Source organism: Manihot esculenta, chromosome 16 (assembly GCF_001659605.2).
Source record: "Manihot esculenta cultivar AM560-2 chromosome 16, M.esculenta_v8, whole genome shotgun sequence".
NCBI lineage: Eukaryota > Viridiplantae > Streptophyta > Magnoliopsida > Malpighiales > Euphorbiaceae > Manihot > Manihot esculenta.
The window spans coordinates 462,021-475,754 of NC_035176.2; the positions used below are offsets into that span (position 1 = coordinate 462,021).

Here is a 13,734-nt window from a genome sequence, read left to right on the forward strand (position 1 = left end):
AGAGACCGACCCATGTATGTATTATAAGCAACTCTCCATATCCCTATATTTCAAGTCCCAAATGTTTTCCATTTGATGTTCATAGAAAATAAAGAAGCTGATTATAAAATTGAAAAATAAAGTTTTTGATTATTAATTTCATAATTTATGATAAAAAAGATTGATGGGTCGCTCTTGAAGTTGAAGATGTGATGTATCCCCACATAAAATATAACTTGTAAAAATGTACAAGTTTGATAAGAGTTTTAATTAGATTATTTCGAATTAATTAAATTGATGATTGACGAATCCAAGTCTTGATCAAAGTTTACATCATAATTTGTGAATTGGTTCAATTTAGAGAGTAAAAAGATTCTTAATCGATTGATAGAGAGAATATATCTTTGGCAATTCAAGTGAGTAAAATTCAACGATACTTATATTATTCATAAAGCATTATATCATTAATACATTTTAGGGTCAATAATATATATTTTAATAAATTATAATTTTAAAAGTAATTTTTATATACAACTATAAAGTAAGTAAATAATTGCTTTTAGATAAATTTAGTTATTTTCAGACACTCGAAACTTATAATTGCTTTTAGCTCGATTTAAATCACTCTCAAATTTATAAATTTTAAATTTAAATATTAATCAAAGGCTAACTAAAAGTTAGTATGCATTCAATCTTTTCTTAAGAAAAAAAAATAAGTAGATGAGAAGAATGAGACGAAAAAACAGTGCAAAATGGACGGTGCGCATGAACAAAAACAGTTGCCATCAGCGCGGCCGGGAGAACGCAAGAATTTTTAATCTTACTAATATATGGCTACTGCTGAAGAGTGCAAGAGGAGTGCATTAGGTGCATACAGACAAACATGAAGAAGAGACAATTAGCTCGAACTTGACTGAAGCCTGAAGCTGTATTTTCTACGATTCTTCACGCTCTCTATTGTGAAGCTACAGATATCAACTTTAATATGAGAGAGAGAGAGAGAGATAGGGAGGGAGAAGAAGAGACATTCGGACTGTCCCACAAGCTTTATCAGCTTTCTGAATCCATGCTTTTTTTCATGGCAAATAGTCATGGATTAGATTGCCATGAGTGTGACTAAAATAATTATTAGCTTTGTGAGTTGTTCTAGAAAAGACTTATTTTCAATCTTGATATAAGATTTTCGCCAGTGTTTGAATTTTCCCTTCTTATCTGGCTCATCTACTTGCAGCAGGCTCATGATCTCTCTCTCTCTTTTTTTTTTTTCCAGTTTTTATTTTTCCAGATTCAAGAAACATATGCAAATATGTATATATAATTAACGAGGCGACGGCTTAAGAAAAGGGGGAAAGAAAAAAAAGAAAAGAAAAAAGAGAAATATGAAAATGGATTATGGGGCTGGGGTTAAGGTGGCGTGGAAGAAGACAGCAAAAGTGCGAATATTAAATGAGTGGACAGATTGCTATCAAGCTCCAATAAGTAGAGAAAGAGAGAGAAAGGGTGTGGCGCCCTACGGAGAGGGAGAGGGAGAGAGAGAGAGAGACTGTGATATCCGAGCCCCAAAACCTCCATTGCACCAGTAGATCTCTTTCTTGGGTTCTTCCTCGATTTGATCGTTCCTTTCTTTCTCTCACTTTGCTTCTCTACAAAACTTTCCCTTTCTCTCTCTTTTCTTTGCAGTAATGGCAGTGCATCAGTGGCAGTGCAAAGAAAGAGGGAGAGAGTTTTCATCGGGAAGGTAAAGCTTTACCTCAGAGCCTCAAAGATGACACCTTTCTTGAACCACCGCCTCTTCTTCTCTTTCTGAGCTTTCCCTCCTTCCCCCGCGTGCGCTCTGCTATTTTCACTGGAAAGCTCTCTCTCTCTCTCTCTCTCTCTCTCTCTCTCTCTCTGTACCCTCTTTCCCCCTCCCCCCGCCCTTTCTCTCCTCGCAAACAGAATTCACAGAGGGGGAGAGATAGGCTGTGCGTTCCTGTAGAGAGTTAATGCTTTTAAGACCAGAAAGATGAACACCCATTTCCCAAAGGCAATCTGAGCAGTCTTTGGCAGAACAGGCAAGAGTGTAAAACTCACAAATATAACAAAACTGACTCACTTCTTACTTCCACTACTACCACTACTATCCCTATTTAGGATTTCCTGTAAAAAGGCTGTTTGTTGTAGCATAAATCTCGGGAGATCACTGCTGATAGAATACCAACAATCTTCTAGAGCAAAAAGATTGCGTAGGAGAGAGAAAGAAAGACGAAAAAGAAAGAGAGATGGTAAAATTGTTAGTATACCACTACTATATAGTTAAGCACAAGTGAACAACTAGGAAAGGATAAGACAGTAGTGTGACAGAGAGAGAGATAATGGAGGGTGGTTCCAATAGCACTTCTTGTATGATGGCTTTTGGAGACAACAGTAATGGACTATGTCCTATGATGATGATGATGCCTCTCATGACTTCTCATCATCACCATCATCATCATCATCACCCTCCTCCTCCTCCTCCTCCTCATCCTAATGCAGACTCATCATCAAATACCCTATTCCTTCCTCTTCCTCCCACCAACAATCAAGACCAAAACCGTAATAGTGGTAGTGGCTCTTCTACAATTCTTGACGATCACAACCACAATAATAGCAACATCGGCTGTTATTTCATGGACAACAACGATAGCAACATTCCTTCTGTCAAGGCTAAGATCATGGCTCATCCTCACTATCACCGTCTCTTGGCTGCCTATATCAACTGCCAAAAGGTGAAGCTAGCAAAATTTTCAGTCACCCCCCTCCTCGCGAGTAGCCTAAAACCATATATTTCTCCCTCTAGCACTAATGCTTTCTCTAATGGGAAAAAATAGCACATCTCATTCTCTTGCTGAAACAGACAAATAAAGATAACATCACGCTAAGTCCCGGGAATTCGTAGTCATAATTTATGGTTGCTTTTTTTGTTTCCATAAAAATTATGGATCTGTGAAAAGCAATTCTTCTAACTCAAAGCTTTTTGAAGTCTTTGCTTTTAAGAATTCAAGACTTCTGTTCCAGGGAAAGTGAGAGGTCAAAAAATGTTTTGATGAAATATATGATAGAGACAGGAGTAGGTTTTTACTTCTTTATTCTTTTCTTTTCGTCGTTGAGTTGCATAGATCACATATGTATATCTTCAGGTTGGAGCACCACCTGACGTGGTGGCTAGACTAGAAGATGCCTGTGCTTCTGCAGCAGCAATGGGTCCAACTGGGACGAGCTGTATCGGTGAAGATCCAGCCCTTGACCAGTTCATGGAGGCTTACTGCGAGATGCTGACCAAGTACGAGCAAGAGCTCTCGAAACCCTTCAAGGAAGCCATGCTTTTCCTGCAGAGGGTGGAGTGCCAATTCAAAGCTCTCACTGTTTCCTCTCCAAATTCCGGTGATAATATTCTCTCTTTCTCTGTCTCGCTCTGAGTCTGTGGATATGTAGGGCTTTAGATCTCCCCTAAACGTAATTTTTTTATCGTGATTAATTTTGTATTAAAATGATCAGTCATGCATGTATTTGTTTCCAAGGAGGATTAATTAACAGTATAGAAGAACTTGTTTTCCCGAAGTGGGTACTTTCTGTTTCTTTTTCTTTATATATATATGCAAATATAAATTTTTATTATCCACTTTCTCTTTGACTGAACTGTGTTTGAGGTGCTAGGGTATCCTCGCAGAAGGTGGTCTTTCTCGCTGAGGAGCCGAAGAGTTTTTTTTTTTTTTTTCTTTTTTCTTTTCTTTTAGGGGGAGGGAGGATTTCAATATTCCTTGCTTCGATTCTCTTCTCGTTCGTGTATTTTAATGTGATTTCTTGGTTTTCTCGTGTATTATACTTCCTGAATTAGTATGTTTCCGCTCATTTTCTTGCAATTTTTAGGTAACAGGAAGAAATAAGTAGGTATTGGTTTTTTGCCGAGTTAATGTCGAGCCATGTATGGTGCCGAAGTAGTCCAGAACTTGGAAGTTAAACATGCTTCGCTGTGCAATTTTGTATCGCATCCTTGAAAGCCTATGGAGGTTGCCATTGCTTTAATCTCTGTTAGATGAAGACCTAATTGCATACGAAATTCCTTAGAAGTGGCTGATAAGAGTGGCATCATAAAGAATCTGAAGTAAATACAGTGGGACTTGTGGTTGTTAGGCCTAAGGACTTGGTCTTAGTAGGTTGTCTCATGAAATTTAGGGTTTTTTGGCACATAGGTAAGCACACTAGTACATCCCTGTGGGCTAATCTTATTATGATTTAGGCACACGAGTTAAGCCAAGCAAGCCAAGGAGATTAAGATCTGGATAGAGGTGTCTGGTTCTAAGGCCGACTTCCAATCTTATTTTCCCAGTGTATTGATCAATAGACACAAAGTTTTCAGGAGTGAAAGGGAGAGATTTTTGGGATAATGTTCAGTAGCTATGCTAGAAGGTCCTGACCAAAGAGTTAAAAAGTGTTCTAAATGGCTGGGATTTCATTTATATATCTACAGGGATTTTATGAGAGAACTTGCACTTGAAAACATTTACTGGAAGTTCAGTTGGCCCACTTATTTTGACAAAATATTTTTTATTTTAGCATGTTATATTCCCATGGATTCCCATAGGGTTTGGAATAGTCACTAGTTGAATTGCTTATTTAAAACCCTAGAATAAACAAAACCTTTTTGTTGCAACTTGAAAATGAGTGACTACTTGAAATAGTGTTTTCATTAAATGCTTTATCATCAATATTACTTGAACTGTATGTATCTGGGGTTGCTTCATCTCTGATATAGTAATTACATGCAATTTTCAATTGCCATCTTATTGAAGGGTTATGCGTTTAGCATCCAACTTCTTAACGAACCTCAAGGCTTGAGAGATGCCATGTATAGTTGGATATCAATCTCCCAATGTAAGGTTGATTATAGTCATTGTTATGGGTGATGATCAAATTAATACACTGGTTTGCTTCTCTTCATTTCAAATGGAAGATGCATCTTTTCTGGAACCTTGCTCGGGTTCTTCCTGAATTGCCAATGTATGCTTTTGTTTTTTTCAACTGGTAAGAATTTTTTTTTTTGTTCGGTGTGATTTATCTATAGGTTTGGAAGGTGTAAGAGCTAAGTGAAATGGAATAATCTCCAGTTAGCGATTCTGAAGAAGAGAAAAAAATTCCGTGATAGTTTTGTAGAAATAAAATCTAACTCTCCTGGAGAGAGTGGGAAAGTTGGTGGTGCTGATCTGGTTATAATTGAATTGCATTCGATGAATTTTTTGTGGAACTATATTTGCATTATTAAATGTTTGGTCAAACTATAGAAATATCTAAGCAGGTTGGTGTATCTACGTATTTTCCTTGTGTAATAATTTTGAAGAAATGATATCTGTGGGACCGAGAATAGCACCTGTATGCATCATGAAGTAGACTTGGGCTATAGAAGAGTCCTCACTCAGGTGAAAAAAAAAATCATTATTCAAGTCCATTTGGTGCAACAGAGTGCAACCTTTGTTTTTTTTTAATTGCTTAAACTTGTCTTTCCATAAACTTTATCTTCATTATGACCTCAATTCAATGCAATCATCTAGGACAAGGCTTTCTGTTATGACCTAGTACTTCTTGTTCTTACCACGGAAGAGTTGGAAAGTGTTCTTGTCAGTGGCTTGAGCAGCTAGAAATGGTCTCATTCTTTATTCTTTATGTTCTTCAGTTAATGTATTACAGGTTTTTAAACATGGGTTGATGAAGCAATAATTTTTTTTCCTGCGTTAGAATGGTTTGTATTAAGCATTTCACTAAAACACACTCTGAAATCAAAGCTCTGGCTTGTGTTTTTAGTAGTTTTTATAGTTGCTTATGACAAAGGCATGCTTTTTGTGGTTCTTACATCTTTAAGTTGCCATCAGCTTGTGGTGAGGGCAATGAAAGGAATGGATCTTCTGAAGAAGAAGTTGATGTGAACAACTTCATAGATCCCCAAGCCGAAGATCAGGAACTGAAAGGTCAGCTACTGCGCAGGTACAGTGGATACTTGGGCAGTCTCAAACAGGAGTTCATGAAAAAGAGGAAGAAGGGGAAGTTGCCTAAAGAAGCCAGGCAACAGTTACTGGATTGGTGGAGCAGACATTACAAATGGCCTTATCCATCGGTACGTACAATTAGTATGCATGTGTTTCTACTTTATCAATGCTGTATTTGATTGTATGAACACATGACCTGTACATAATGCATGGACTGTAAGTGGCCATAGAGAAGATTTGTGATCTCTGGCTATTGACAAGATACTGTTAAAACAGTTGAAACAACCTAGACCTAGTAACAGGGAACCTCGTTAATCCAGGTTCTATAATGGAGATTTCACTGCATTTATCACCATGTTTCTTGTGCTCAATTTTCATGATATCATGTTATTATGGCTTTAAAAGGTGCATCTCTTGTGATAACAGGAATCACAAAAGCTAGCCTTAGCGGAATCTACTGGTCTGGATCAGAAGCAAATTAACAACTGGTTCATTAACCAAAGAAAGCGACACTGGAAACCATCTGAGGATATGCAGTTTGTGGTGATGGATGCTACCCATTCTCATTATTACATGGATAACGTTCTCGGTAATCCATTCCCAATGGATATCTCTCCTACGCTTCTCTGAAGATGACCGAATATATTTAGGCTGTTGGAATGCAAGTGTAATGTAAATACTGTCATTGGACTTGGAATTATGGTATGTACTAGTATGCTTCTGGAGGCTTAATGTAACTGAATGTTAAAGCCAGTGGTTCTCTCGTATTTATATATAGTTTACCAAGTTGGATGTGAAATTTTAATTGCACAACTCGCTCTTGAGGTGCAATATCTTAAAGGTCTTGACAAAAAATTTACATCTACATGCTTCCTTCTCTTCTGAAGAACTTAAGTTGAATTCCTGGAGCGGTGGATGTAACTAGCTGGCGCGGTTCATGTTTTCTGTCTGTTTAGCTGCTGTATTTTATGCTGAAAAATGTATGTCTTGATACGTCTGATGTTGCGGTTCTATATAACTGTAGATTCGGCCTCTATTCTTGGTGGTAAATCGATGTCTGTTTAGTCATGTATCTGCAATGGTTAATCCGCTTGATTTGATATGAACCACGTACATGCAGGCTTTTGCAGCCAGTCATGAGGGGTGGATTGAATCTAGCCATATTTGGCTCCCATTGGTTAGAGTGCCTGAGAAATAGTAAAGTGTTTTGAGTATGAAAATGCTTTATATTCAGGATTCTGGGCGATTTTTCTCGCTTTGTTCCCAATTGTTGATACGAGCTCCGACGCCTTCGTAGTTCTACAGGGAAGGTTCAGAAAAGAGAAACTACGAGTCTTATGGTATAATCTCATAGGCCTGTATATGGAAGGCACTTCAACATGATTATGGCCTGCAAGTAATAAGCTTGGATATTTCTGGAAGAGGCTGAATGCGTTTCAAAGTTTAATGCTCCTGTGGCTGGTAGGCATCATCTATTATTTACTTGTGGTGTGCGTTAATACACTAACAATGTCTACAAGAAAAAAGAACAGTATATATAAGCAATTGAGAATTACTATCATGTTGAGTTCAGTGTAATGTCTCATTTCCTGTTTGGTATTTTAATTTGATACGTGCATTGTGGAGCCCAGCGGAAATCCCACATCGTTTGTTAATTTAGGAATATATATTAGCCGGCTTATAAATACTGATTTAGATTTTTTTTTTTTTTTAAATGGAAACGTAGAGATTGAAAGTCGATAACTTTCAGATTTATTTAATGTATTTACCATTATTGCGAGAAGATTTATCATTTTTATAAACTATTAATTAATTTAAATTTATGATTTTAAATTATGTTGTTACATGTATTTTTCATTCTAAAAAAAATTAGAGGACAATCAAAGTATTTTAAAATACATATATTCATATTTTAGATAAATTTTTTAAATGATTTATGAGTTTGTCTCATCATTTTACTATTTTATTATTATGTGAAAAAAAAATTCATTATTGATAGAAATATATTGATTATTAAAATTATTTTCCATTTAAAAGAAGTGTTTGCTATAATTATTTATAGATTATACCTTAACATCTTGTATATTCACATTATGAAGTTCTTTCTATTTTCTTTCAAAATGTGTACTCACCAATTAGTGATACTTTCCTACTTTCATTCAAGAGGTTCATCATAAATTAATGAGTTTTTCACATAATTGCAGCGCAACTAGCATTCATCGTGAGGATTCAACAGTGGATTGGGGGTAATTTTCATTAGTGTTACCGAACTTTGGATAACAATTAATTTTAACTAAATAATATATGAATTTCAACTTTAGTAATTATTAATACTATCGGAATTTAAAAGTTATAATATAATACTACTTAATAATTAATTTTTAATTAAACAATATTTAAATTTTAATTTTAATGATAGCAAATTATCGAAAATAACTAAATTTCAAAAAATGACATAACATTTGTGTTTGTATCATAAATATTTTTTTTTCCAGTAAAAATAACTTCTAAGTAAACTAGTGTCAATTATATAATACTATTCAACTATTCATTATGTATTTATTTTCCTTTAAAATTATTTTTTAATTATTAAAAAGTGTTAAACTTTTTATTTTAGAATATTTTAAATTTCTCTTTGTGTTTCTTTCTCCTTGGATGTTCAAAGTTTTAAGAAGTAATCAGGTAAACCATTTCTTATCGATGAGGGCATATGAGAGATGGAAGTTGTGATGAAAACTTCGTAAAGATAAAAATTTAGGGTAAAAATTTTGTGGATGCTCCTTCTATGGGATGAGTAATATTTGAAATATAATTTTATAAATTTTATTTTTCCTTTTCCTTTAAAATACGATCCAAAGGATGAAATTTGTTAATATAAAAAAATTTTAAAAATGACAAGCAAGAACATGTAAGTACGTGCATTGAATTGATTCAATGGTCGATTAACAGTCGAGACTCATTCAACAATCGAATACTAGAATTTATTTCATTCGGAAATACTAATCTTTTATTTAATTATAGAATAAAAAAAAGGAAAAAATAAAATGAACAAGAGTAAAATAAAACGCATTATAAAATTAAATTTTTTTATTAAACTAGCTAGCATTCTTTCGTTTGCTAAGTGATGACCGCTGGATTTCTTCATTTCGGTTTGGGGCCAGACCCACGATACCAGCCCATTATTTGGAGGCCTTCAAGTCTCCCGCATGAATTAGGTCCGGTCCACCCTATTTTGAGACCGGGCTCCAGTCAACTTCCTCATCAGGTTGGCCCAGCTCTTTTAGCCCAACAAACAGACCCCTTCTGGGCTTAGTCTCAGTCTTATCTTCCGGCCCAGTTCGGAACCAGGAAGGAGACCAACTCATCCGTCTTGTGGGTCCATCCGCATGCGCGCATGGGGAGAATCAGAGGCCGTTACGCGTGGAGCAGGGATCCGATATTCTCATACGTCCGAATCAACATGGCAGGGACAGGTGGCCTAATGATAAACAGTTTGTTATACGTCACTAGCAGACAAAAGGAAACAGATATAAGGAGGAAGACCCTCCTCTAGAACTAAGTTTTTCTCCAGTTTCTACAGAACCCTTGTAAAACCCTATTCTCTGGATCTCAGATCATCAATTGCCTCAAAAGACTCAGCTGCAGTGCGAGAAGCCCTTTTAGGCAGAGGCCTGTCATCCTCCCCGTAGATCACCTCCTCACCATCAGAGTCTTCCTCCGCAGCTCGGAGTTGAGCCAACGGGGTGGAGGGAGCATATCTGGCAGTCCTCAGGCCTCGATTATATCTAGAGACGAACATGCGGAAGCTCTTATTCCAGATGGCGGTCTTCATCTAGCCAGAAGCTTTGAACTCCGCAAGTCGTCTCTCACAGGCCTCAGCTACCTCGGCTTTAAATTCATAAGAACTCTTGAAATTCTGGAGGCGAGCTTCACAGGCCTGCTCGATCTCTTTCTTTAGCTCGGGAGACTCCTTATACTCCATCAAACGCCTCTCGTACTCCAGTTGAATCCTGTCTTCAACGAGTCTAGCATCCTCAAGCAGGGCCGAGCATTTGTGCTCCAAAGTCTTGACCTCACGGCAGAGCTCTTGATTGTGAAGTTCAGACTCCTCTGCCGCTGAGGCCAGATCTCTAATACGATCAGAACTCTTACTCAGCTCCTGCTCGAGAACCTCAACCCGAGCTAGTGCTCCCTCCTTTTGAATCTTCACCTTATCAAGATGAGCCTGAGCTCCTTCGAAATTAGCCTTCAAGGCCTCGTACTGACGCCGGACCTCGTCCCTCTGGCTCACAGCCTCATCCCTTTCACGAAGGGTCTCCACCACGGAGGACAGCTGCTTCAAGACTTCTTCACAGCGGATCTCAGCTACAGCTGCCCTCTCGTCAGATTCTTTAAGAACCCTCCGGGTATAAGACAACTCCTCTTCCAGGGACTTGGTATGCTCCTGGGCCGTGGCTAAGTTGCTCCGGGCATCGCTGGTCGCCGACAAGTTCTCCTCGAGATGCGCCTCCTCAATACGGCGGTCCACGAAGTCCCTGAGAGCACGATCTCGGGCATCCATCTCCATAAAAATGCCCGTTGTCTGGCAAAAGAGAAGAACAAATTGAATCAGAAAGAGAAGATAGGTAGAAATCAATTAAAACAGAAAAGAAATGAGAGCGAAATACCATCAAGAGCAGCTCCCGAGCAGTGTCCCCAAGCCGATTTCTGGACTGAGCCCGGAAGGCCACCTGTTCTCGAGTGGAGCTAGCCAAGAGGCCAGAAAGAGCCAATAGGCAAGGATCTGAGGCCTCCGTGACCCCACCAAACATCCACCCTTGAATTATTTCTCCGACCACGCTCGCGGGTGATTGATGGGTGATGTTCTCTGCGTTGAGGATGTCATTATCAGGGGCAGAGAGCAAAGGTACTACCTAGGCCTTCTTCTTCTCAAGAGGAGGCAGAGCTGGAGCTGATCCCTTGGAAGCCATGGACTTCTTCCAGGCAGGAACTGGGGCAGGCATTTCAGTGGGGGCAGGACGCTTGTCCCCAGCCTTCTTTGTGACACCCCCACCATCAACAAGGCTGGATCCAACCACCTCAGGAGCAGGGGCATCTCCTGCAGGGGCCTCCTGGGCACCTTCACCTGTAGGAATAACCTCCATCCTCTTCATTGGAGCTTCCTCTTCAACAGTGGGGGCCTCAAGCCTCGCCTCGGGCGCCTCCTCTTCAATGACCAGGGCCTCAAGTCTCACTTCAGGAGATTCCTCAGAAGGAAAGGCAGGATCCGACCTCGCCAGCCCGGTGTCTTCGGCCAGCTCAGGAGTGACGCTGGGAGCCCTTTCCATCCCCTTGTTAGAAGCACGTCGAGGCCGGGGGGCTTGCGAAGACCGATGGGTTGAGCTCGATCTGCTGCGGCTAGAAGGCCGGGACGACTAGCTGCGCTGAGAGCTCGGTTTGGGAGCACGAGAGGAGGCCGGATGAGGAGGAGGTCGGACAGCCGTTCTGGAGGAAATGACCTCGGCCACCCTTTGAGTAGCCTCCCCCACGGATTGCCCAGCCAAGAGGGCATCTAGAGCAGCTTCCATGCTCTCCCAGGACAATACCAGATTCTTGGGAGGCTTAATCTGATCCATCTTCACCTCAGAAGCTGCAAAAATCCACAAGCAAAACAAGTTAGAGCCATTCTCAGCAAGCGTCACAAAGACAAAACTAAAGCAGACAGGTAAAATAAGGTATCCGCGTCCTTAATATCCCGAAGGTTGGACGCGTACAAGCACTTTTTGACGTCATACTTCTTCTCCACAGAAGTCAGTCGAAGGAATCCGACCTGGTCGGTAAGGGTCAGCTGGGGCAAGTCGTTGCAACCCAAAGAGACACCCTCCCAAGGGAGAGTGAGCTCCCAGGCCAACCCCGTATTCTTCTTCAGTTCTACCACCAAAAACCCCTCTACCCAGCCCTTGATGGAGTCCTTATAACCCGTGAAAATGGACAACTCTCCGCGAGGGGCAAAGTAGTAAAACTTTTGGCTCGCCTTAACCAACCTGAAGAAGCTGACGAACAGATGAACCGTGGGTGTGAACCCCCAGCTCAGACATACAGATTCGAAGGAAGTCATGAAAAGAATGGAGTTAGGGGTTAGCATTCGAGGGGTAATCTCGAAATACCGGAAGACCTCGTTAAAGAACGGAGAAAAAGGGAAAGACAAATCATACTCCCTCTGCTTGATGAAGAAGACCAGACTGACGTCTCTTTGAGGGTCAGCCAGGCCAGGGGGAGAAGGATCGGGAAGAACGATCCTCTCATTCCGGTAGGGAGCTCGGATGTGAAAAAGAGGGGTATCCAGGTATTCCCTGGAGATGAAACTCCTAATGTTGGACGGGGTGATGCTAGACTCTAGGTTGACAACATCAGGAAGACTAGAGCTATCCATGGTAGAAAAGGAGACGTACCTGGAAAACGGTTAGGACGGAGGAGCAGAAGAAATCAAAGAAGAACAGAGAACAGGAGAGAGCAAGCGTTCCGAAAAGACAGAGAGAATTCAAAATGTGAAACAGTAATGAGACGAAAAGTTGTTCTGAACAGTTTTGTCCTGGGGCGGCGCAGTCATTATTACTCTCGATATTTACCCCCCATCAGTCGGGCGATAACTGACGAGAAAGTAAAGGGGCAATTGATGACCGCTGGATTTCTTCACCCCGGTCTGGGGTTAGGCCCACGATACCAGCCCATTATTTGGAGGCCTTCAAGTCTCCCGCATGAATCAGGTCCGGTCCACCCTGCTTTGAGACCGAGCTCCAGTCAACTTCCTCAATCAGGCTGGCCCAGCTCTTTTGGCCCAACAAACAGACCCCTTCTGGGCTTAGTCTCAGTCTTATCTTCCGACCCAGTTCGGAACCAGAAAGGAGACCAACCCATCCGTCTTGCGGGTCCATCCGCATGCGCGCCTGGGGAGAATCAGAGGCCGTTACGCGTGAAGCAGAGATCCGATATTCTCGTACGTCCGAATCAACATGCTAGGGACAGGTGGCCCAATGATAAACAATTTGTTATACGTCACTAGCAGATAAAAGGAAACAGATATAAGGAGGAAGACCCTCCTCTAGAACTAAGTTTTTCTCCAGTTTTTACAGAACCCTTATAAAATCATATTCTTTGGATTTCAGATCATCACTAAGAGTTTAGTTGGCAAATATAAATAATAATAATACCATCCAATAATACCTTATCAATTTTTCGAAGTTAGTCATCAAGTTTCAGTAATGACCGATAAGATACGTTATTGAAATCAAAGTTTGGATATTTTTTATTGTAAATTAATTAATAGATACACTATGTTACAACCCCTTAAGTTTATGTTGCATCAGTAAAAAGTATTCATGTTTATGTTGCATCAGTAAAAAGTATTCATGGATGCGGTAGAGAGGCGAGAGCCGTGAATATAGTATTAGGAGTTGGGGTTTTTAAAATTACTTGCACACAAGTAGGTTTAAGTAAATTTACTTAATAAAAAATCATTAATTTAAAATGTAGAACCGATTATAATTTTGAATAATATATAATTTATTTATTTTATGGAGAAATACATTAAAATACAATAAAATAATTAAAAGATATATAAAAAAATATTTTGTAGTTTAATCAGTTATTGATTTCAATTTCATTTATGTTAAAATAGTGTATTATAATATTATTTTATTAGTAAAAATTTAAAATATATTATGAAATTTAAAATCACATATTATTTATTATTTATTTTTTACCTTCCGCTAGCATC

At 39.4% G+C, this 13,734-nt stretch overlaps 2 protein-coding genes across 2 annotated transcripts; one reads left to right on the forward strand and one right to left on the reverse strand.

Moving 5' to 3' along the window:
- The first annotated feature begins 1,324 nt into the window (after nucleotides 1-1,324).
- LOC110602951 (homeobox protein SBH1) lies at nucleotides 1,325-6,777 on the forward strand. The gene is made up of 4 exons (XM_021740565.2): nucleotides 1,325-2,726; nucleotides 3,138-3,381; nucleotides 5,865-6,106; nucleotides 6,405-6,777. The coding sequence occupies exons 1-4, from the start codon at nucleotides 2,334-2,336 to the stop codon at nucleotides 6,606-6,608; spliced, it is 1,083 nt and encodes a 360-aa protein (XP_021596257.1). The 5' UTR covers nucleotides 1,325-2,333; the 3' UTR covers nucleotides 6,609-6,777.
- Nucleotides 6,778-9,810: 3,033 nt separating this feature from the next.
- Nucleotides 9,811-10,789, reverse strand: LOC110603927 (probable DNA double-strand break repair Rad50 ATPase). The gene is made up of 2 exons (XM_021741934.1): nucleotides 10,646-10,789; nucleotides 9,811-10,560 (listed from the first exon to the last, which is right to left on the reverse strand). Exons 1-2 carry the CDS (start codon nucleotides 10,787-10,789, stop codon nucleotides 9,811-9,813), a joined length of 894 nt encoding a protein of 297 aa, XP_021597626.1.
- Nucleotides 10,790-13,734: the final 2,945 nt, after the last annotated feature.